The sequence below is a fragment of the Colius striatus genome, chromosome 11, assembly GCF_028858725.1.
Source record: "Colius striatus isolate bColStr4 chromosome 11, bColStr4.1.hap1, whole genome shotgun sequence".
Taxonomy (NCBI): Eukaryota; Metazoa; Chordata; class Aves; order Coliiformes; family Coliidae; genus Colius; species Colius striatus.
In genome coordinates this window covers 25,755,111-25,779,908 of record NC_084769.1, presented here as the reverse complement: position 1 = coordinate 25,779,908, position 24,798 = coordinate 25,755,111, and the positions used below count along the sequence as shown (strand labels likewise).

General features: G+C 37.0%; 1 protein-coding gene across 7 annotated transcripts in view; it reads right to left on the bottom strand.

Annotated features, from left to right (window-relative positions):
* OSBPL6 (oxysterol binding protein like 6) overlaps positions 1-24,798 on the bottom strand; it is a 98,051-nt gene that overhangs the window by 22,978 nt on the left and 50,275 nt on the right. For 5 of the 7 annotated variants that reach the window (XM_062004855.1, XM_062004856.1, XM_062004860.1 and 2 more), the window contains exons 3-10: positions 17,689-17,784; positions 14,432-14,554; positions 11,462-11,515; positions 10,631-10,744; positions 10,349-10,513; positions 9,711-9,843; positions 8,739-8,842; positions 3,060-3,134 (exon numbers count right to left, since the gene is read on the bottom strand). In XM_062004855.1, coding sequence (XP_061860839.1) covers positions 3,060-3,134; positions 8,739-8,842; positions 9,711-9,843; positions 10,349-10,513; positions 10,631-10,744; positions 11,462-11,515; positions 14,432-14,554; positions 17,689-17,784 — 864 coding nt within the window. The remainder of the gene's footprint in view (positions 1-3,059; positions 3,135-8,738; positions 8,843-9,710; positions 9,844-10,348; positions 10,514-10,630; positions 10,745-11,461; positions 11,516-14,431; positions 14,555-17,688; positions 17,785-24,798) is intronic. The other 2 variants (XM_062004859.1, XM_062004857.1) reach the window with 1 other exon arrangement.

The window sequence follows — 24,798 nt, the reverse complement described above, 5'->3', positions numbered from 1 at the left end:
CTTCTGAGGCATGATAAAGAACAGCAGATAATATAAAAAGTCATATTACTAATAATTTTTTATCAATAGACAGGTTCTGTGCTACCCTGATTAGATCAGGGAATGGTTTTATCAATACACTCCTGTAAAAACTGTCATCAATATGATTTAGTTCGCTGATTCCCCATTGAAATCCTCAAAATCCCATTGGATCTATTCATCACGCTTTATTTCATTCATGAGCATATCCTGCAAAATAGCATTTTCTGTCCTATTCTCCCTTAGTTTCCAGAGACATATACTACATAATAGTTCTAGGGCCTATCCAGTAGAAACTTTATTCTCTTCTCTCATTTACTTTGATTTCCAGTTGGATTAACAAAGTAGATATTTTTTATTGGACCTCATTTTAGCCTCATATTGAGAAGACTTCATTAGCAGGAGATGCAGAATAAATTCTTTCCATTTATACTGGATAATTACCCCACTATCTTCTTTGCAAGTACCAGACTGCCTCTCTGAACAGCCCACCAAAACTACACGAATTGAGCAATATTAGTAAATGTAGGTTTAATTTGAAGTTTCCTTCAAAAAAAATCTATTCACTTCTTTAACTGGACAGTAGGTTCTCAGAACTTTCTTACTGGGAGCATCACAAAGGTTCTGTTGCTCCAGGTGGCTCCAAGGAGGGCAATGTAGATTGCTACATGATAACTATGTGCAGGAAGTATGTACTCAAGCCCATTCAGAAAGCAGGAAAGAAAACTGATCTCAGCTATAATACAGAAACTTAAGGGAGAGTCCCTGAAGTCCCACGTGCCTATGGTGATGGAGCAGGTTGCCCCAGCCCCACATAGACTATCAGAGCTGCAGGCAGGCTGCCCATACATGGAGGGGCCCTTGAGTCACTTTGTGATGCACCTAGCTGAAGACACTTGATTTAGATCCCTCATTTCTGCCTCATACCTCAGCTGGCCCGGCTGAAAAGAACTATTTCTGCAGTGAGGTCTATTGGAAAAATAGCATTTTAGAGTATGTCCTAGAAACAGCATTTACATGTTCTACAAATACTGTCACATTGCTTGCAAGAAATATACATTCATTCACATGACAGGCACAAGCAACTGCTTTGCTGACTACTTTAAACAGAAGAACCAAAACCACTGAACTATTGCCTGACATGAACTCTTCTCGTATGCATCTTTAGAAAAATTCTCAAGTTACTTTCCACAACAGATGAAAACATTTATTGAATAAACTCTTCCATTCTCTTGAATCGGCAACAGTTCAAGAAACACTGCCAACACACTTCTCTTCCTCTTCTTTCCTTTCACTGCTGTGCTTTCTCTCTATATCCATGATGACTTGATTCTGACGTTAGCATCAATTCTTTCTCTGTTGTTTTTGTTCTGGAGTTTTTTAAAAAAATATTGAGCTTCTTGAGGCACCACTCTAGTTTCCTCCATACACACAGTCTTCTAGACATGAGCTCAGATGTACCTTGTTCTTGCTTTTTGCCTTATGCTGAGGCATAATACCCACTCATCACCTTCTTTACAATTATGTGTTCATGTAGGAACAGACTGTTCTTAGTGGAGTGGGTTGTAAGGAAAACCTCCTCTTTCTCCTGTGCATTTAACTGATGAAATTCTGTATCCCTCAGCCTATACATACAGCTTTGGTGTCTGGGAATACATTACTACATCATCTAGGAAGAATGGGCCATTGCCACAACCACTGGTAACAGCTGCAGATTCATTTCAGTGCCTCTAGCTTTCCTTCCTCCTGCACTTCTTCCAGCACTTGCAAGACTTTCCTCAACAGATCCTCGTTTCAGCAATTCCCTGGACTCCTACTGCCTTTCAATCTATGTCCAACTGTATTTGCTCCACTTCAGCACTCCCTGGTACAGCTCTTGCCAGTGCTGTTTAGCTACAGCTGAACTGAATGGTCAGAGCCTCCCACGGACGCTGCTCAGCCAAGTGAGCTGAGAAGTTGGTTGATTTCTCTGCTAGACGAGCAGACTGATGAGGGCAGAATTTCAATCAATTATTGAGCACAGCATTCAGTATCAACTGATTACAGGGGATTAAATTTAGATGAGTTAATTTGTCAACTGGAGAAACACTGATTTCTCTCACATGGTTTTCAGGAAGGCCTAACAGTAACAGTCTTGTGGTTCAGGAGCTCAAGGTACTCAGGCTTAAGCAGAAGCTGTGCCTGATCTAGGGGATTTTAGTTATGGGCTGGAGAACCAGAACATGGAATACTTTAGTCTAGTGAAGACATTCACTGCTTGGGCTGCATAAGCAGTATGCATTTAAAGCTGACTTCATTTTTTGCCTATGTAAAGTCTTCCCTATGCAGCTGCTGTACTAATCAGTTGGTGGATTAGTACTAATGTCTGTATTGTGCATTCCTAGTAACGGCCTTCCTGATAAAACAGTAGCTGAAGATTTCCTTTTGATACTAATTTGATTTCATAAAAAGTGCTTCCCCCTCCCAATTCCCAACTCCTGTGTTGCCTTCATAGCTCCAGATTTTGTATCCAAGACTTAGGCGAATTACCAAACTAAATAGAGACAGTAGAGGTAGTAATATGACTTTCTGGGATTATGGAATGTAAACAGAAAGTGTCTCAAATGAAAAGGGTAACCTCATACTATTTTTAAAAAATCTATAATGTTATTATTCCATGGTTATTTGTAACAAATCTCTTTGGTTCTGCTGTCTTGCTTTAGACTGTCATGGGAATCTTTTAACAGAATTTGATAATTTCTTCCCTTTTGTATAGTATACATCAGAGTATGTCAAAGATGTTCAAATAGTGCAGGGCCTGAGCCTAACCATTACTTGCACTTGCATAAAGGAGGAGGGATGTGTACTGTGTAAACAAGCTCAGACCCACATTTATATAATTAATTTGTGTCAGTCTTGTCCACTTCTGGGAAACTCAGCTGAAAGTGGGTAGCATAGACACCTCCAAAAAGTGCAAGAAACATTTTTATAAGCTTATTACATGTTCAGGTTACACAACTTCCCATCTTTAGTTCTATCCCTTGATTTTTAAATCCACTCACTGTTGTAGCCACTGCAGCTGCTAGTCTCTGCCGGCGTCGTGTTGTGCTGAATTGGCCCTTCGGTGCCGGCCCTTCCTGACAGTGAATGCAAGAAGAGAAGGAAGTAGAAAAGAGAAGGGAAGGGGTGATGGGACACAGGAAGATGAAATGATCAGAAAAGGGAGAGGGAGAGTCTTTAAGTGGATTTCAATTTTGTTAACTCTTATGGCCTACACATTCTGAGGATATATCACATGTTTTCACTTGTGTATGCTAGAGACATAAAAATGCCAGATATTTCACTAAAATAATCTACAAATGTCTTGGACTGCAGTGCATTCACACTACCAAAAAAAATTCTATTAGCATTGCCATTCAGAGACATAAGGCAATTATGGAATAAGAAAAGAAGATGCCATGGCAAGACAGAAAACACAAAAGTCAAACTCCTGGGGATCACTTGACCATCTAGAAGTTGAATTCTTAAAGAGACCACTTAGTGAAAGTGCATGACCTGTGGTCACTGAAGATGCATGCATCTCAATGGTAAAACTTTTCGGTATGTGCATTACAGTGAGCTTGCTTCTGCAAACTGTGCACAGCTATGGCATTTCTGTGTCCATCCTTGAATCTATTTGTTCATTTTCTCCTCACACTACTTTTTTGAGTTCTAACTGCTTCTCCCATATATGACTGAAGTATTGGTTTCCAAAGGAATGCAAAACTCATATAAAGCAGCACAAATGAAAACTAAGTATTCCAACATTTACTTCCTTTTCTGCATGTCTAGCTGTGGCCTCATCCTGATTAAATTCACTTTTATTTTGTTTTTAAGAAAGTTCATCATGGTACCTCAAAGTCAAGCAAGTAATTGTCTAATGCAGAGGAGCTCCACACCTATCATGAAGTACTTCACTTAATGTCTAATCAAAATATCATTATTTTGAAGCCATTTTAAGATTTTAAACTAGAAAAGACACCTTTCCATTTCAATACCTTTATATTTTTTTCTCCTATATTTTCATCTATAGCCACTTCAGTATTTTAAATCTATATACATTTTTACCTTTTCTGAAAGTTGCCTGGGTGCCACACAAAAAACAATTATACAGATTCAATACAGAGATAATATAATTCAACTATTAGCTGAAGTGTCTTGCTTCTGTAACATTCCCACTGGCAGCGTTGTAGCATCTGAGAACTGTGATGCCCTCCACCCTCTGGCTGACACTAGTTGGCAGTACTACTGGCAATGGAAAGGCTGTCTAATGATCACAGTAAGAGAAATCTTGCTTTGTAATATTTTGTAGAATTCTCACATTAAAAAAACATGTACATAACCTCTAAAATATAGGGCATAAACTTAATGAAGCAGAGAACGTATCATAGGATAAGATGAAGCTCTTTTATGCTCTACAAAAATATGTATATGGTGTGAGTAAGAGTCTGGAAAGTCACAGTAAGTGAGGTGATAATATGAGTTACAATACAAATAAACACTGATTTTATGGAAAAGGCAATAAGCCAGTCTTAAGGCATGGCTCCGTTACTGAGCTGAAAGCTTCAACAGAACACACTAACTTCTCAGGTTGCTCCATACTACATAATTCTCTATTAAACTACTCCTCTATCAAAAAAAACCCAAACAAATAAAAAAGAAAAAAAAAAAAAAACCAACCACACACACACACAAAAAAGGGAAAACCAAAACTACAAAAAACCCAAACAGACAAAAAAAACCACAAAAAACAAAGAAAAAACCCCCAATCTTGGAACTTCACATCTGAGATTTTGAGGGAAATTAAGTCATTAGTTTATTTTATTGCTTGTCAGTAAATATTTTTTTCTTCTTTTGAAGATCTTTAGACTATTATAAGAATGACATACTGGTCTTTTACCAAAAGAGGAAAAAAAAACCCACCAAAAACAAACCCTCATTTTTTGTACAAAAGCATCATTTGTAAAATAAATGAATTTCAGGTCAATTAGCCTGTGGTTGCAGGCCATATTCACAAACCTTCATAAAAGCAATCTTTCTTTAGAGAAGCAGGCCATATATCACTCTTGAGTAAAGGCATGTAAATTAAGCTGCTAATTCTAAACAATTTAGCAATAGCAAATTTCCAAACTTGCAAACGTATACACACATGCTATGCTCAGTTTTACTTTGGAGAGTAACCCTAGTCTAGTCATTAGCATTAGCTGTGTGAGCAAAGTTAACTGCATACAGAACTAGTATACCTAATTGGTAAATATATATTTCAAGAAGCTTTTCTTACAAGAAATGTATGTTTTAAAAACACCCACTAGCATTCATATTCCAGAACATGTTAGGAGGAATACAATAAAAGCTATCTCATTAGCCAAAAACTGGTAACAATACAAAATCTGGATGGGAGGATTCTCGCCTCCCATCTTACTCGGCAGATGCTAAGCTAGTGATAACTACACCCTCATTCCCCATTGCTCATGAACAAGATACTTACATACAGAGCTCTCTAATTTTTATGCTCCCCAGAATGACTCTCAACATCATCCTATCAGAGGGTCTTTTGATGGTATTTGAGTGCTCATTCTAAAATAAATAGGTTCAAGTACCTCAAATGGAATTAAAGGTTTGACTAGCTTAAAGTTAGTACGTAAGTATTAGCATTATCCTCTAAAACTAAGGAGATGTATGGAGGTATGGGGAAAGGAAAAAGACAACATAAGTTTTCTTAGTTCCAAATGTCAACTATTTAATAGTAAATCATATGTGGGCACCATAAGAAATGGTCACGAGTAAGAAAAAGTGAATCTCAGTAATAGATTTCCTGATAAATAGTTTATAAACAGTTGGAGTAGTCTTGAAAAAAACTACCTATAAGAAAATGAAGCTAGAAGGAATGGCCAACAGAAGACTGTAAACTTATAAAGCACATGGGCATCGTAGGAAATCCACATTTAAGTGGAATGACAACATTAGCAAATTAGGAGTAACACAATGAGTCAAAGTGAGGCCATCTTCCACAGATGACAGCTTTAAACCATTCATGGATAGGACAGCCCTTGGAAGAATAAACATGTTGAGCCCACCAAACTAGGCAACATAATGGAGCAGTCATAAAGGACTGTTTGTCTTCCATATATTTTAGAATCATTTTACTGTTTCTGTTACATTGCAAATTGATTTATAATTCAGTCATCAATAAATTAATGCTTTGCTCTAACTAAATAAGCTTTCTATTTCCAGGAGTAAGTTTGCCAAGAGTTAAGACAGAGTTAATTATTGACCTTGAAGTTACTGACCCATGTAGAGCAGTGCTATGCACACAAACCTTCTCAGGGAAACCTGTGAACCAAATTGAGTATTTCAGGAGCTGAGACACAACTCCAGACAAGCCACAAACAGTTTGAGAGTCAAGTGCCGAAATGACAGAAGCCCAGACCAGTGCTACTTTGAGAAAGTGCAGTCAACAAAGGAACAGCTCCTAATACCTCATGACCCACCCTAGATCATCATACAGTGATTGCTTTCATTGTTTTTTGTAAAGGAATTTCTCTGAGACCGCAGTTGCATGAAAAAAGAACCTGCAGTGCTGACTGTCTCTTTATCATCACCAAGCATTTGTATCCATTTTCCTGATACTTTTATTTGCCTGTGTTATTCAGCAGCAATAAAACACAGTTATCCCTCAAATTCAGGTGATAGGACATGACATCAATCACTAAAGTTCCTTTCTTAATAAATCTTTTCAATCCTAACAAATGCTTCATTGTTCAACCTACGGTGATTTTATCTAGTATAAGCGATAGAAAGAAAAACCACCTACAATAGCTGCAATAAGAAAGCTGATGCAATTACTATTTCTCCCTTCCTTAAGATTATTAATCTTAAATGAGTCACAGAGAGCTCCTTACTGTGCCTCTGAATCATGGGAAAATCCTTATTGTGCCTCTAGGGGATATATTAAAGGCTTTCAAAGTTTGCCTGAATTTCAAGGAATTTAAATGGATCAAAAGTTGCTGACATTTATTTATCCTGTAGCAGACAGCACAGTGGTGATTGTTAGCTCCTGAAGTTAGCTGACTATATTCTTCATTATCAGTTGCTCAATTATAAAAAAGACAAGCTTTTGGATAAGGCCTCAAAATACACTACTTCTGACAAAACACAGTAAAGACACCCTGGATCTTATTTCTGTGTTTTTACTTTCAAGTTCTAAGGCAGGATGGGGTAAATTCTTTCTTCATGTAATTTATTCTTTGGTTTATTCAGTTTGTTCCCATACTAGCCTTTTGCATAAAAGAAAGCTTGTGAAAATACTTCACATTGGTAACATTTCTAGTGTAGGTCTTGACAAAGGCAACTGCTGTGTTTAGTATTTCATTCATGTTTTCTGCTTTCAGTTTGACGTCACCTGCTCAACTGCCCTTCTTGGAAGTTTGAAATAGAACATCAGTATCCCCGTGTCCTGTGTGCATACTGCCTTTTTTGCACCTTAATCAATTAGTATTCAGAGATCCCCCTCCTCTCCCTAGATGGCAATATTTTCATGTGAATGACAGTAAAATCAACACTTTTCTTAGTATCTTATCTAGGTTTTAAACAACATGCTGAGATTTAATATACTTAACAGGAACAAAAGAGACAGCACATTGACCTTCTACTTTCAGGTAATATGTCATTTCATGCTTAAAAGTTAATCTAAAAGTATAGTGAAGAGTAAAACATTGTGCATTCAGTACCTGGAGTTGAATTTTTGCATCTTTGCTGACACTTTTTGTTCTCCATCGTCTTGTGACTCGCTTGTCTTTCTTTGAAATATCTACACAGTTAGCCTACATTACACAAATAGTTAAAAGCGACAAAGTACTATTAAGTTGACACAAGCAACACAGACAGTACAGCAAGTTAGTAAAGAATAGTAGCATTAGAGAAATTAGAAAGTTAGGAGAAGAATGCCTCTGCTGGGGCCACCCACTACAGCAGTGATCAGCTGTAGCTATCCATATGCTGCTGTAACACCAGCAAAACTGCTCGCACACTTTCATCGCAAGTGCACAGTTTTAGGACCAGATCTTGAAATCTGCATAGATTTTCATTCTGGTACTACTCAGAGAAATGTAGAGCTCCCTTCTTCCTGAAACCAATGGGAAGTCTCAATACTTCATTGGAACTAGACTTCCCAATGCACCAGCACCACTGGGAGATTTGTGTACTCGAGGGGACCAAGTGAAAATGGAAGAAAGTATTCAGGATTTAGGATCTGCTCTTGCTTTCTTGTGATCAAGAGGAAAACTCACATTGAACTAAGAGATGGTCCCACCCTTGGGACCTTTATTTTATCCGTCTTTCCTAGAGCATGCAATTCCATCTTTGAGGGTCTTTTGGTCTCCACTCCTTAACATGGTATCTTACTCAGCTCAATAAACATTTCAACGTATACGTTTTTCAGTTGTAACAGTTTTCAGTTTTTCTTTGCAAATGATGTAATCATTTGATTTGTCCTATTTAACTCAAATAATTAACACATCTTAATTATTTGTTTACACATGAAACATTATTACACATTATTAAGATAAAATCATAAAAAAAACTTTCATCCAAGAGTTACTACGATTTCACAAGACCATTCTGAGCTAACAGATAACATGTCTATATTTCCCTTAGCACAAAAAAATGTTTCAGTGTGATGATTTATGTTCAAGCATATTTACCTGCATGTCTGTGAAATTTGGTGCTGACTGAGTTCTCTGTAGTATTTCTAAATTTTGAAGTAGTTTACTGAGTTCCACAAGGTTTGACTGACAATGAGCAAGATCTAATAGATATAAAAGAAAACTATATTAGGTGCTTTGGTTTGGACTTTTTTCTCCTTTTTTTTGGCCATGAAGTCCATCATTGGCACTTTATTACATTATGAGAACTAAACATTCAGATTACTGGTAGTAAGGCATCTCATAGAATCATAAAATCATGGAATGGTAGGGGTTGGAAGGGACCTTTAGAGATCATCTAGTCCAACCCCCCTGCTCAAGCAGGTCACATAGGAACATGTCCAGGCGGGTCTTCAAGATCTCCAAGGAAGGAGACTGCACAACCCCTCTGGGCAGCCTGTTCCACTGCTCCCTCACCCTCACAGTAAAATAGTTTTTTTCTTATATTAAAGTGGAACTTTTTGTGTTCCAGCTTCATCCCATTACCCCTTGTCCTGTTGCTAGCAACTATAGAAGAAAGGGATGCCCCAACCTCCTGACACCCGCCATTAAGATATTTGTAAATGTTAATAAGATCTCCCCTCAGTCTCCTCTTCTCCAGACTAAACAGCCCCAGTTCCCACAGCCTTTCCTCCTATGAAAGATGTTCCAGTCCCCATCTAAGTAAAATCTTTATTTTTAGAGATGTTGAGCACTTGTTATTTCTATGGGAGTCATCAAGAAGTCCGGATCTCAAAAACTGATATAATTTTAATGACGACATCCATTTAGATAATACAGATTATTAAGACAATTTTTAAAAGCAACCTCCCAAAACATAGAGGGAAGTTCCCATTACAAGCATCTGATTACCTGAAGAGCTATTTCTTGTGCATGTACAGATGAAACTTTACCAGTGTACCAACTGCTTCTTATGTTGTATCAACAAGAAATTTTGCTGAAAGAATAAGGCCCAAAAAGTTGAAGACTGACCTTCTGCACATCTGTCCATCTCTTCAGAGTCTTGCAACCATGCTGCTACTTTACTCTGACCAGTAGTGCAGGTGGCAGGAAGGCTATTACTGCAAGGTATAGAAGACTGCCAGGGGAAGCTATTTTGTTGCACCTACGGCATAATGAAATGCTTAAATGTATTGTTGCTATGTTGCTCAGTCAGTCTAATCACCACACTATTTCAGAGTAAGAAACAAAATGTGCATTTTGATTCCAGCAGTATTTGTGATTTGACTATAGAGTTCCCCAAGACACAGAGTTTTCTGAGCAGCATGTTGGAGAATCAAACCAAAAATCCCACAAGCAAACTGTGTTTGCTAACCACCAGTTAGAAAAGCTGTTGTTTAAGAGAGAAGACGTTATCAAGCCATTGAGATAAATTTATCCCTGATGACAAAGGCAAGCGCAAATTGTTCTGGGCACAGTGCATCATTTGCAAGACTAATAAAGATTTTTTGCCCATTAAGGAAGGCTGCAGTAAGGCCAAATTAGACAGTCTTTCAGCTGCACACACTCACAGCTTTTTGCTGGCCATTGGTGCCCACAGTGGAAACTCCTCTCTATTAGCATGAGCAAGCCCAGCAAGAATGACTTTTCAACAGAAGAACACTGCATACCTTTCCATCTGACACATTAGCAGCTGGTGAAGACTCCGTAGTAGAGGCTGAAGGGAATATGTGAAAGCTAGCATCCCTGGGAGATCTCACAATCTCATTCTGACGGTACAACCGGTGGTGGCGTAATTTTGAAACCCATGCGTCAAATGAATCCTGGGATTTCACCTGGAAACAAGTTCACTATCAAAAAAGCCTTCAAAACATTGCTTTTCTGCACATCTTTTACAGGTTTGGGGGTTTTTTTGGTGTGGATGAAAAGAGAGTATTTGCATCGTATTATACCTTCAGATGATAGATGTGCTCTTCTGTGTCAAGATCTATTCTACGAGCCTTCTTTTTTATAGACATAACTGATAAACCAACATCAATGCTCCCATGGACCTTGCCTTTCTGTATCTGAAATCAAACAGCAGGGTAAGAAATTGTTAGTATCAGGCACTTCTTCACTATATATAACAGAAAAATATCTGACGCTGAAGTAGTTTCCTCATTTTATGAACTTTTTAATATAAAGACATATTAAAAAATAAAACCTGTAGTGAGACTACCTACTACATTGAGAGGGAAAAGTATTTCACAAGAAGTGCTCAGTGCAGAGCCAACTCCAAAGTTAAAGTACTTTGGTTCACACCAGTACACAGCTATAGGTAAATTGGAAGCAGAGAAAATTAGACAGTACTCATCTCCCTGCTGCTACCACTTGGTAGTTACTGGTATCAGATCTAACTAATTTAATGCTACCCTTGAGATCTCTTGAGTACGTTGTAATCACTTCTCTGACCTATACACATATCTCAAAATAATGAGCTCTGACTAACATTAAATCTGAAAAGAAAAATACACGGTCAGGCTAATCTCTCAAGCACCGTCATTAAGCAAACTACTTTAGGAAAAGTAGTTTTTATTTTCATAGAAGTAAGAAAAGGAAGAATTCTTGAGGACAGAACTCAAGCAAAACCTTACGCGCTTTTTGTACACAGATCTCTCATTGAATCTGTCAACAGCTCTCATATGTGTGCTATTATTAATGTGTCTAGAGCCAGCAGGAGATTGGATTACCCTGGTAAGATGAATTCCAATATGAATTTTACAATGGTCTTCAGCTTTACTTACGTCTATTGGTGACTTTGAATATTTCAACATTCCATTATCCAGGACAAAAAACCTCTGAAAGGAGAAAAAAAAATCTTCCTTAATAAGCAGATGCAATTTAAACTGTATTTCAAATTTAGCCTCAAAAAAAAAAAGGATTACTCTGTAGCAATTAAGGAATGCTTGTGAGTTGGAAAGAGAGGATAAATACAGTACTGAATATTTTTTTTTGCTTATTTTTTGAACAAGAACTATCTTCTAAGCAAGAAAAATTAAGATTCTCTTTTTTCAATTTTATGTTCTAGGTCTAACTTAATGAACCCTAAAAATTAACAGTATTTTTTTCAGTTGTCCAGCCAATTCAATAAACTCTGTAAGAAAGACACAATAGGCCGAAAGAGTTATGTCTGTTTCTTCATTTTCTTCCTGTTTTTCTTCCCACAGAAGCTGGTCATACTTCAAATCAACAACCTACCTCCCATACTCAGAAAATGATAATTTTTTCCCAGCACAAGATCTATATCCTAAAAGAAACACCCAGATATGGATGTTCTTGTGGTATCCTTGATCTCCAGCTGGGAAAAAAATACTGTGTGTGAGACACTGCCCTACCATCCAATACATTATGCCTCATAGCAGACCTCTATGCAGTGAGGTAAAAACGAGATTGCATCTTGTGCTGATTACATCTTTTGTGCCTGTAATCTAGATAATACAGGTATTAGTACAAATGTAAATATTACAGCATTTCCAGCAACACACCCATGTCATTGCAGGGCTTATGTTCTAGGTATTAGTCATTGATGTGGTGTGAGCCACTACGTCTTCACTGACACAGTTACCAGGTCTAGGCCAACCTGGCAATGCCTATCTATCTGTGCCATTGCTACACCTTCACTTTGCTGAGTGGCACATTCAGCAATCCCTTGTTCACCACATGTTTATTTGCAGTTAAAATTGCTCTAACTTATGTGTATCAGACCACCCAAGCTGCATTGTGAACAAGTTAGCATAGGCTTTGGCATAGCCTAGAAGGAAACCTAGAATTTACAGGAGATTCACTAACTTGTGTTTATCATCCTAAACATTCAAAATATCATAGAATCACAGAATGGTAGGGTTGGAAGGGACCTTCAGAGATCATCTAGTCCAAACACCCTGCTCAAGCAGGTCAACCTGGATCAGGTCGCATAGGAACATGTCCAGGTGGGTCCTGAAGACCTTGAAGGAAGGAGACTCCACAACCCCTCTGCGCAGCCTGTGCAACTGCTCCGTCACCTGAACAGTGAAATACTTTTTTCTTATGTTTAAATGCAACTTTTTGTGTTCCAGCTTCATCCCATTACCCCTTGTCCTCTTACTAGCTACAACAGAAGAAAGGGATGCTTCAACCTCCTGACATCCACCATTTAGATATTTGTAAATAAGAAGATCCCCCCTCAGTCTTCTCTTTCCTAGACTAAACAGTCCCAATTGCTGCAGTCTTTCCTCATAAGGAAGATGTTCCATTCCCCTGATCATCTTGGTGGCCCTGTGCTGGACTCTCTCCAGAAGTTCTCTGTCCCTCTTGAGCTGAGGAGCCCCGAACTGGACACAGGACTCCAGAAGAGGCCTCACCAGGGCAATTAGCAAAATATGCTATTTAATAGTAACTAATTTGTATTTTTAGCATCTAAGTTCCAGCAGTAATTTATGTTAAAATTCTAGAACACACCCCAGTGCTATCCTAGACTCTCTCAGCTGTCTGACATGGAAAGGAAAGACAATGTCTTCATTCTGTGGACCTGTTAAATCAACACCTATGAGCAGGGTTGGTAGTTAAACAGCAGAAAGTATCTCCTGAAGATTGCTTTGAAAATTGTATCAGTCACACAACAGATGGTACCAATATCTCACACAGAGAGAGAAAACAGTGCCTTCCTGAAGACACAACTTCTTGAATAAGATGTCAAAACAACAGGAGGATTTTTGGTTCTTTTGTTGTTGAAACTACAAATCCTAGTTAACTAAAACAAAACAAAACAATCTAAGGTAGATAGGCATGCACAAAGAAGAGTGGCAGGTATATGTACAAGTTAGTATAACACTCAGAAAGAACAGAGAAATTGGGAAAAAAAAGTGTAACTTATAACTGTATGGTAGTACGGACTGCATTTGGACTCAGAGTTGAGTTTCACATGTTTACTCAAAAAGAACAGTCAATGCTTTCCCATTAAAAAATGCCATATGTAACAAATGGTTTCACTATCCGTTGCAGTAAAATGTATTCTGTCCTAGAAAATTATTCTGCTTCAAGTACCCTCGGGCACAAAAAGATGAGTGGAAGTCAATACCACACATCATGTTGCTGAAAAAAGGGAAAAAAATGTAATTATTGTGGTATCAAATACAGACAAAAGAGCTTATTAACACCAGGTTTAAAGCTAACAAAAGGTAGAATTATGCACAGAGAAATGTCTCCAAATTAACTAAATTGAAATGGCAAAAGTACTTAAGTCCTACTGCATGCCCACAAGGAAGACTACAATTAAGAAAACAAAAAAAATTCACAGAATCATAGAAAAATCTGCCCAGTCAACACACCTGAAGGGGAATACTCACTCTCCTATATGAAAACCTCAGGTACAGGCAAAAGCTCTCCTCTGCTACCATGAAGTCCTGTGTACTTTAATGTAAACACAATGTAATTCTACAGTACATGGCTACATTTTCTTATAATACATTACAAAGAACAAAAGGGATATTGATTAAACCACAAGACATCTGCTGCATTATTTACAACATCTGTCTGGATTTTGAATATGACATTAGCCAGTAGGCACTGCAATTTGGAAGCCATAAGCTGTGTGTGCAAACTAATTCTTTACAGGACTTGAAGAAAAAGTCATGCACCAAAATCCTAGGCATTTATTTGACATCCTAATTTCCTCTAGACAAAAATTTCAACTCATAAAAAAAGGTAATAATCTTAATCTTTTATGAGACACTTACCTTGTGCCAGCCTTTCAAAGGCCATTTTCTCTTTTTCAGCATGAAACCTTCATGTTTGTCTGGCTTCTGGACATTAGTCTGGCCTATTTTCAGACCCTCTATGATTTCCCAGCTGTCAGGTTCCTGGTGAAAAAGTATGAAGACATATTGACTAATTAACTGCACACAGATGACGAAAAATCGCACTCATAGCTCAAGTTCTTCAGTACAAGACAAAGAGTATAGGAGGGTTTGGCTTTTAAATCAGCTTATTTAGGTACCAAACTAAACTATCACTGTCCAGCTGTATCTCATTTTAAACTACTAAATATTAATATTTTTGAAGTCTAATCCTTATCAGGAAAATAAAAGGAAGTTCAAGCTTTTAAGAGTCTGACACTAACTGAATGATGATCTGTGGGTGGGTCTGGACATACTGCTCACAACAGGGATTGGATCCCAATGAAAGAAATACATCCAAATACATGTGGCTGAGCTAAGTATAAGAAAGGTCAAACCTGCTGCTGGAGGTGACAATGTAAAAGTACAGGTGGCTCTGACCACCTGTTAAGTTTATCCAGAAGGCACCCCAAAAATTAGCACTGCACCACTACAACTACAAGGACTGAAGAGATTTTGCAAGCAGGGTGTGGGCAGAATCTGCATGTTAAAAATGTACCTTTACTCACAGTATTTCTTCTCTAAAAAATGAGGGGATCATGAGATGAAATGTGGAAGAAGACACACTTAAATATATGGGCATATATTAACAGTGCCCTTTGTAGTATGATCATAAAAACATTTTAATTTTTCTGATCTTTAAAGTACAATCTACATTGACTCTGGGATACTCTAATTCTTCTTTAAAAATCAGAAAAATAAGAAGAGGTTGCTTTGTTGGTGGTTTTGAATGTAGCAAGTTCTTTTCTTCAAAGACATTTTATGACAGTTTCACAAGCTAATTGCACCTTTAGGAGTCCGCAAAAGGAATTTTTAAAAAAAAAATTTCTGCAGCATTTTCATTGTATTAAGAAAAATTTATAGGAAAGCTAACTAATTTTCTCTCCAGAGAAAATAATAGGAAGCGTATCATTTCAGATACAACCAGCTATGTGCCTTTCAGGGAACCAATTAAAGCATATTTCTTGTACATACTGTTTGTTATGCATGACAATTTGTACAACTCAAGCCAGACATAATATACCATAATGAACTGCTGAAGAACAATATTTTTAAAGATAAAAAAGTCATGCCTTTCTGTCCTCTTGCTACTACTATAATCAACAAAATCCTGTACCAATTTGAAAATCTCCTATTGCCTGCTCATTAAGACTCTATTTTACTAGTTATAGCCCACAAAGTCATAAACTTGTATTTTCTCAGATGATCTGTCACAACTCCCAGCATAGTACGAAAAGTTATCAAGAAAGGAAGAAGGTCATACAGCATCAAATGTTTAAAGGAAAAAAAAGTCTTCTCCATTTCCCACAAAACGGTCCAAAGCCAGAGACTGACTGTCTTTCGTAATATCGCCAAGTCAGTCACACAGCCCTAATAACATTGACATTACTACTACGAAAACTATTTCTAAAGTAACCCCAAGTTTCAAGTCTGTAATTTTCGATAAGATTTTCTTATTTTAAAACAGGTGAAAAGCTCTGTCCCAAATAACACATGGTGCAGTAAACTTTAACAGAAACTTTTATTCAATGGAACTATCCCAGTGCCTATAAATGTTACGCACAAAAAACCTAATTTTTACTTACTTGTGTTTTGCCTGGATATCTTATTTCCACTACTGTGGAGAAAAGTACATATGCATTATTTTTACCCTACAAAGAAGCACTTGGCACTTAAGGGGGGCATATTAAACTGAGTCCCCTGGGGCAAGGAAAGAATCTCTGTGCAAGTCTACCAACTGGTTCTTCACAGTATTGATTTCTCCTTTAGAAGATCAGCTGCAGGCTTAAGTCTTTTATCTACTAGATAACATCAGTATTGATTACTTTTCAGTAGAAATCACACAGTCTTATATAGCTATTTATTTAAACAAAAGACCTGATACAAAAGGAAAAAATGAACAATTACTCACCGCAATGTGGATACTTGTCTTATGCTGCACCAGTGCTACAAGCTGTTCTTAGAACTATCCTAACAAATCTAACTGCCTAATCCCACAGGTTAGCTGTGATGAGATATGCCCAATGCAAGTGACATTATGGAAGGTAGCCAAAAATGAAGAAAATCAAAGTAAAAATTATATGTTTGAAGGGTCCTCATCCAATGACAATTCTCAAGTACAGTATTAGTACTTTAGAACTGCCACGACTCCTTACAGATTACATGAGAAACAGCTCTGTGCAAAGCAGCAAGACCAAGGCAACAGAAGCACAATTTACCATCCCTGGGTCTGCCTATGCCCCATGTACTGGGAGAAATGGAGCCACTACCAACAGGTTTCTGAACCTAGCCTTTTGAACCACAAAGCATTTCTTTTACAAATAAAACACAATGAGTCATTTCATTTTCCGTGGACGAACAGAATGTTTCCTTTTGAATTTGTTTTACCAGTTCTGTTTCAGACATTTAATTTCAGATTTTTCTTTTCCACCTAATATTCCATCACTGCATCCTCACCTTTTCAATAACAAATCTTAATCTTTCCTATATGAAGCCTCCTTTACGTGGCACTGAACATACTGGGAATCAGTTATTCCAAAACCAAAGATCTTAGCAAGGAAGAAATTGACTGCAATCACTCTACATAAGTCTGCACCTTTCAGGAACTAGTGGTGTTACCCCTACAGTTCCATCCATTTCTATGCCTCAAGAAAGAAGGTCTCAGTAAGAGATTTTAAATTTCAAATTTTAAAAAAACTATCTACAGGGAATGTCATTAGAACTTTTTTTTAATTAATATCAATATTGATTTGCAACACTTTTAGACTTTTATATAATTCACTCTGCCTTAATAACAGGATTGGACTGCATAATTTCTCAAAGTCCCTTATTCTGAGATTCTCACACTTCTTCCTGGGGCCATCCATGGACAAAAACCACCCAGATCACCACCATCTTAATTATGTTTAAATGACATCTACTAAAGACTACTGGCCCCTCTGACACCTCACAAGGGAGAATAGGAAGCTCCAGGGCAGACTCCCAATACACTCAATAACAGAAACATACAAACCAGTACCTAAAAGCTGCTAGTCAAACTACTTCACAAGTACAGAGGGAAACTCATCAACCAGATTACAGCCCATGCTTTTGCTTACCTTGGATAAAGAGACAGGGTCACTTTCAAGGAACTGCTTGCTAAAAGAAGGGTCTGTGCTTCCTGAAGAAGCCTTGCGTTCCAAAATATGAATGCTCTTTAACAAAAAAAAACCCCAAAAAGTAAGTAAAGATAACAACATTACTTTAACATTCAATGTTAGTTTTTAAAATACATATTAGTAATGCACGACTGATCATTATATAACAATCATGCATCCTTATATAAAATACCAACATCATGGCTTAAAACGTACCCAGTACTACCCATGCATAACAATAACTGCACAAATAGCTAATCTTCTGAGACAATATACCTCTCTTCATTTCCCTTTTTTTGTTGTTATTTATTTTAAAATTAGTTATTCTGTTCAGCCTAGAAATGACTGGGAACTAAAAAAAGACGTGAAAAACAAGTAAGGCAGTTCTTATCAAGTATACGTATCATGCAGTCAGCACTGTCCTACATTCACTTCTGAAGCAAATAACTGTACATAACATATTACTGCCTCTAACATATTCATTATCACACCTTAACATTGTTAGTGGCTTCTCAACTGAGGTGAAGTAACTTTTTACATGAGTGCTTTTAATAGATTACAGGTGTTCACAAAATTAGTTACTGGGTCTTGGCTGATGGGCTTGCTGGTGAACATTTATGGAGCACAATGATCTTTCACTATGACAGCTGAATTTATGTATGACAATATTACAAAATTTTGTATCTTTGAAGCATAATACAAAAATGAAATGCATAACATCACACATGAAAAAACTGCTATTCTTAAAAGATATCTAAAAACGTCTCTCATTTTCCATAAACGTTTCATTCATACTTTAAGCATTTTTTCTACAGGAGAAAATAATCACATTCCACCTCCTGAGCCCTACATTTTGTTCTTTATTGAAACTTTGCTACATGTCATATTATTATTTGGTAAGAATTCTACCACAATGTGTCAATAGCATCTCTTCAACCTGAAATAAAACTAATTGATTTCCAGGACATATACCACAATGACAAAGTTGCAACTGCAACTATCGCCTTAGAAGGGTAAGCTTTTCCCAACTGAAAACAGTAATTAAATTTGGTTCACAATTAAGCTTCTTTACATTTACTGAAGAGTAGACTAGTAAAACTGACAGCAAAAAGAACCAGGGACCATAGAAATACATACAAAGAGCTGAGTAACTATTACTGTTTATACAAATAACTAAGTATATATGCACCATAACCAACTAAATTAAAATAAAAACAGCTATTCACAGAAACGCATATGTAACACAGACCACATCTCACTGCAGAGCAGTGAGACACACAGACCTTCATTGTTGTCTTTCAATTTGCAATTGTGAATGAGAATAGGAAAATATGGAGATTGTCTCTGTTGTCAGTGGAGATTAATAAGCATCCCTGCCACTATGCAACAATAACTGGCATTTATTTTCAGTTACTTTTCATTTAATTTTAGAGTGAAGAGCATGGAAAAGCAGTATTATATTAACCTGCCACATTCTCAGGGCATTTAAACAATATAAAAGAAAGCCTAAATCTGTTTCTTCAAAGAAAATTAAAATGTCACTTGATTAACATAATGAGGATGATTCCCAGTTTTCTTGCCAGTTTTGTTTGGCACGCAGGATTCCCTCCATCTTGAGATGGAGCAATGCCCAACACAGATGTTCTAAAGGTCTCATATGTAGCAGTCAGTGCAGTTTGTTGTTACATAACTGCAATTTAATTTTGTACAATATTTAGAGTGGAGCAACCCAACAGCCCTTGTCTTGCCAGATTTCCAGTGACATTTTCAATTGCATAATTTAAAGGCAAGGGGGGGTTGGTTTTGTGCCTTTTTTTAATCAGCCCTCAGTCACTATGGTTCCACTTCAGTTGAGAAATACATTATTAGCTAACAGCACTTTAATGAGTGCTGACTTATTCAACTATCTGTTTGGAAATAAGAACTCTTTTAAAATAAAATTGCCTTCTTTACATTCTTTCAAGAACGGTTGTCTTCTTGTCTGTAAATATCTGCTTTCCAATTCTTTTCTGTCAAGACCAACATTACATTGACACAAAATCATTTCAGTAGTCTAATACTAAGAGACATTACTGGTATAAAATGTTTTCCATTAATGCATATTATTTTTCTGCAAAATTACAGCTAAAAATCACACAATTATTTGACATTTTGAAAAGCGGCTATTTTTATAACATGATTGAGTTATTTAACATCACAGAAATAAAAGTTACTGAGACCTTCAAGATATTATCAAGTGAGTTTTTTGTTTGTTTTAACAAGAAAAAATACAGTTGATAAAGTTATCAGTTAAAAAAATCTGATGGGAAGAAATAGACAGAACAATACAGTTTCTGGATTTTCTTTATGCAAACAGTAAAATTCATTTAGTCATACCAGTGAGGTTGTTACTCACTCCTCTCATCCCAAGAATAGAGATAAAACTAGCTTCTGCATTGCCACATTCCAGCACCATTAAATCCTGTGTGCTCTTGGAAATTAATTCAACAAAGTTATAAATTTAACTGAAATTGCTCTGTAATCCCATTGCTAAATCTTAGTCCTAAAGACAGTCCTTTTAGCTTTGAAATTCTTCACAATACACATTATATATCTGAGTACACATTTGTCTCAAAATGCACCTAAACAAGCTTAAATATGGGGAACACAAATGCTGATTCTGCCCTGCATTTTTTTCATGCTGCTTCCCCAAAACTTTTGAGGAAGAAGGAAGTTGATGGAGAGAGTAAAAATATGATGATGTTTCATATTTTCATCTCTTCCTGAGGGCAAGAATGGGAAATATGTGTTACAGTTTCTTTCTGTATATCTTGCCAATCCCTTTTCTCAGTGAAGTGTACAGTGATCCCTTCACCTTATCCACCAGAACAAATACTAGCACATGGAGCATCTGCTCTCCACCAGGCCACTGTTTTCAAAGGGAAGATAAGGAAAGCAAAGAGGTATAGGTTAAGCAGAGATATGAAATCCAGTGAATGTCAAGTCTGGCACTCATGTCTCTTTTCTATTTTGCTTTTTAATTACTCAGTGGAATTTAATTATATTAAATGCAATGAGTTCTCTCTTATTTATAACTTATTCATTTTCAAGAAAAAGACTATCTGGTGAGGAATTTATGACTCACATTGGACTCCGGACTCTCTTTAGTTCAGAAATGTGCAAAACGTGGCTAACAATTAATTAATGAAAAATAATTGGTGGGTCATTTTGTTTGCTCACAGCATTCAACAGTCTTCAACGCATAACATCATGGGTCCTAGACATATACTGTTCTATAAGAGTAGTTTAAAATAGAGCTTTTCTCTGTGGGTTGTTTGTGGTGGGTGTTTTTTCCAATACAAAGGACTAACTAGTGTGTCTTTTATTATCTGCTGTTCATTGGCACTAATTTTGCAAGCTAGCTACTCCTGCATTAGACCTGTGCTCTCATTTGAATACTGCATAGTACAAAGTGCAATGCTTAATCACTTTCTCTCAACTGAAGACATTGTATTCCCCAGATATCTGAAATATAACAGTAACAAGGCAGACAGAGATTTGACTGTAGACATATCAGTCTTTACTACCTCTTAAATGGAGCTGTGATATATGCTGAGTTGATCTGCCATATTTTTTGTAAATGGAATAACCTTGAAATTTGCTTTTATCTTAGGCTGCTTCTCAGTCAGGCTCAGCTTTCCTTCTTTTGATATTAAAATAAAGACAGGGTCCTGAATATCAGTGTGAGAGAAGGGCAAGTACAAAGCAAAATGACCACGTCTCCATCAGTGTGTTTCTCTTTTCTTCTAGCACTGTTTCTTTGTATAAAGCAACCATGTTCCTATTCTCAGCCTCAGTCTCTCCTATTGACTTGACAATACTTCAGGAATGGCACATGTAGTTAATCTTTTTTTTTTTTCTCCCCCCTTCTTGAAGCGCATCTCGTCTTGTGCAGACAATTTTCTCTTTGTAACCTTTTTACTGAGAGGCAAGTATATCTCAGCAGTATTCCTGTAGCATACTAATAACATGCAGGCATGTATTTCTCTACTTCTTTCCTGGGATATGTGAATAAATACTTCTTGTTACAGAAATATCAAGAATTTGTTAGTTCAGGAGCTTGCTCTCTGTCAGCCCTTTCTGGGTTACAATACGGCTTTGTATTGGATGTAGCAGTTCACGACAATGCTTTTAGGTTCTGGAACCAAAGGAGGCTTTGCTTGTCAAAGTACTTTTTGACAAACTGAAGATAAATAAGCTCTTGTTCCTCTGAAGAGCTTCTTGGAAGGAAGTATTAGCACAAGTGGATAGAGCAGAGAAGAGCTGTCATTTTAACAGCAATCTTCCCATTGCCAGAGCAATGGTTAAGAAAGACTATCAAGTTGCAGTCAGAGTCTTTAATGACAATCTTCTCCTTTGACACTTTGGGTTTTGACATGCTTATCTCAAAAGAGAGCCAACAAAAAAATTGACAAATGTTTGCTAATGATACACAGCCTTTTTGAACACCATCTTTTTTTGAATACTTTTTTTAATCACAATTTAAAAGATTGGTATTTTGCTAGATAGTCTCTGGCTAACAATTCATTAGTGCTGAGGTAGTTTTTAAAAAAGGAGGGAAAATAAAATTACATATATAAAAGAAAACTATTGCTTGATATGTTAACTTGGTAACTAATGAAAGCATTCCAGACATGTTGAATGGCCTTATTCAGAAAATATATGCAGTTTTCACTTTAATAAGATATTGGAAAGGAGTTTAAGTTAATAGAAATCATAAGCAAAAAAGTTGGACACACCTAAAACAGTACATAGGTTCAAAAAATGAAAACCCTTTCTTCCTGGGGCTCTCCTCCACATCATTATGTAAGGTACTAACTTAAGACTTTCTCAACATCCTTTAAACTTTTGTATATGCAGTACAAAAATAAGGGAGCTAGGAAAAAAGGGGTTTCAAAAAAATGTTGGGTGTTTTTTTTTTACATGAACTCTTATTCTATAAGGGAAAAAAAAAATGGAGATTCATTTTCAATTCCAGAATAAAGAATACAATAAAAACAGAATGAGAGATGTGAGAACAGCAAATAGCTTTACTAAGGCACATTATTTATCCTGCCTAATATATTTGTATATCTTTAATGTCTTTCAACATATGCGTGAGTGTCATGAAAACAGAAGCCTTTATTCATACCTACCATCACCCTCCCTCTTATTTTCAGTTTTGTGTCTTTTCTCTCCACTGAAGAAACGAAAAGAAAGCCATGTGGGGTTTTTTTCTATTTTTTCCAATAAATCCTAAATGACACTTTCAGAAGTGTTGTGCTTCCCTCTGAATTTGTGTGTCTGTGTGTATGTACACAGACACACTCCTCACTGATCCCAGACAGCCCATTTTGGATCAAGTTGTACTTAGAAAATGAGTGCATATTATGATAATATCAATCAATATTTGAAGACACTTGAACTGCTTGAATATTTATTTCTTTTTAAATGTAAAAGCTGTAAATGTAAAAAATGTAAATGTCAATGTAAATGTAAAAGCTTTTAGGTAATATTCTCAAAGAAAGGGAATCATGCTCATGTAGGTATGAATGTGCATGCACGGCAGAGGCGAAAAAATGAGACAGGAGGAATGCCAGAGTGACCACATCCTGAAAACAGCATTTTAAATTATCTGTCATAATTTGCATGGGTAATTAAACTTTTATGTGAGCAATTTCCAGGTTTTGTAATAGAAGATAGCTACATTTACAATTTTTAATTGAGCTGATGCCTCTTTAAAAAAGAAATCTTTATCCATAGCATTCTCCATGCAGTCTGTAAAGCACTCCTAGAGGTAAGATAACTCAGATAGCAATGTTTATGAAGCTCAGAGAACACACACACATGGCCACACGAGGCAGCTTGGCCTGCATATTATAACTGCCAATAACCAAATCAGGCCTCCTGTGCAGCCTTTTTGTTGCCTCATGGGTGGTTTAGACATTGTGCTGGCTTGCCTTACAGACCAGGCTGTCTTGTCTCTCCTTGACTGTCCAGACAATTTTATTTCTTCAACAGCTGTAAGACCAAGTCTTTCTTAGAAAGAAGCAGCATCTCCCTCTATTAATATCTGGGATTGTACTCTGGGAGATCCTGTCTCCACATCATTATAGATATTACCAAAGGCAGGAACACTCACAATCCAAATATCTATTGATTGGAGAGTGCTCCAGTGACATGCACAGACACATATATCTGGTTGATATTTATCTGTCATGTAAATTCCAGGCAGAAATACAGGCACAAAATGAAGCACATCTGTCTTCCTGCAAGCTAGCTCCTCAACATACAGACAGTAATCCTGATGGATCCAGCCTGAGCTTGCCTCCTGGGCATGTGTTGCTGATGTACCCGAAGCCCTGTCCCCAAGGATTCCCAGTACTGGGGCAGGAATGTCTCATACTTTCAATGCACTCACCAGCACCCCTGCTGGGGCAGAGCCTGCCTCATCCCTGGGGTCAATTTACGCCAGTTTCCTCTGAGTCTTACACTGGTTCCTACGCTGTCCATGGACAAATCCATTGTCTAGAGAGCTTTACTCTGAAAGTCCTTTATCTTCTTCTGAAGTTCTGATAGTGTAGATACTCATTCATCAAGTAGATCACTGTTATCCACTTTAGTGTCTGAAAAGTGAATCTAATGGGCCTGAGATTTACAATTTCATTTAAAACAACTGCTAAGGTGTTGAACTTAACATTCACATGGGTGCCCTACAGCTGCATAAGATACTCTTCCTTGTCACAGGTATTTTTTCAGATACTGAAGTAACATCCACTACCTTCTGAAACTAAGGAACCTTTTCAGACTATTAAAGGCATAGAATTCTTTTTAAAAATAGCCTTGTACAGTAGCAGGAGCTAACCAATTTAAAGAATAATTGCATGGTTTTGTTAACAATTTTGCCACTTCATTCTTTGGCTCCCTCAGAATATTTGCTTGCTCCAGTGAGATGTTGCCTCTAAAGTACTTCCTGAACGCTTCCTGCTCTAATGCTGCTTCAACAGTATTATGTGAAGACCATTAATTAGAAAAGAGAGCGAAAGAGAATTA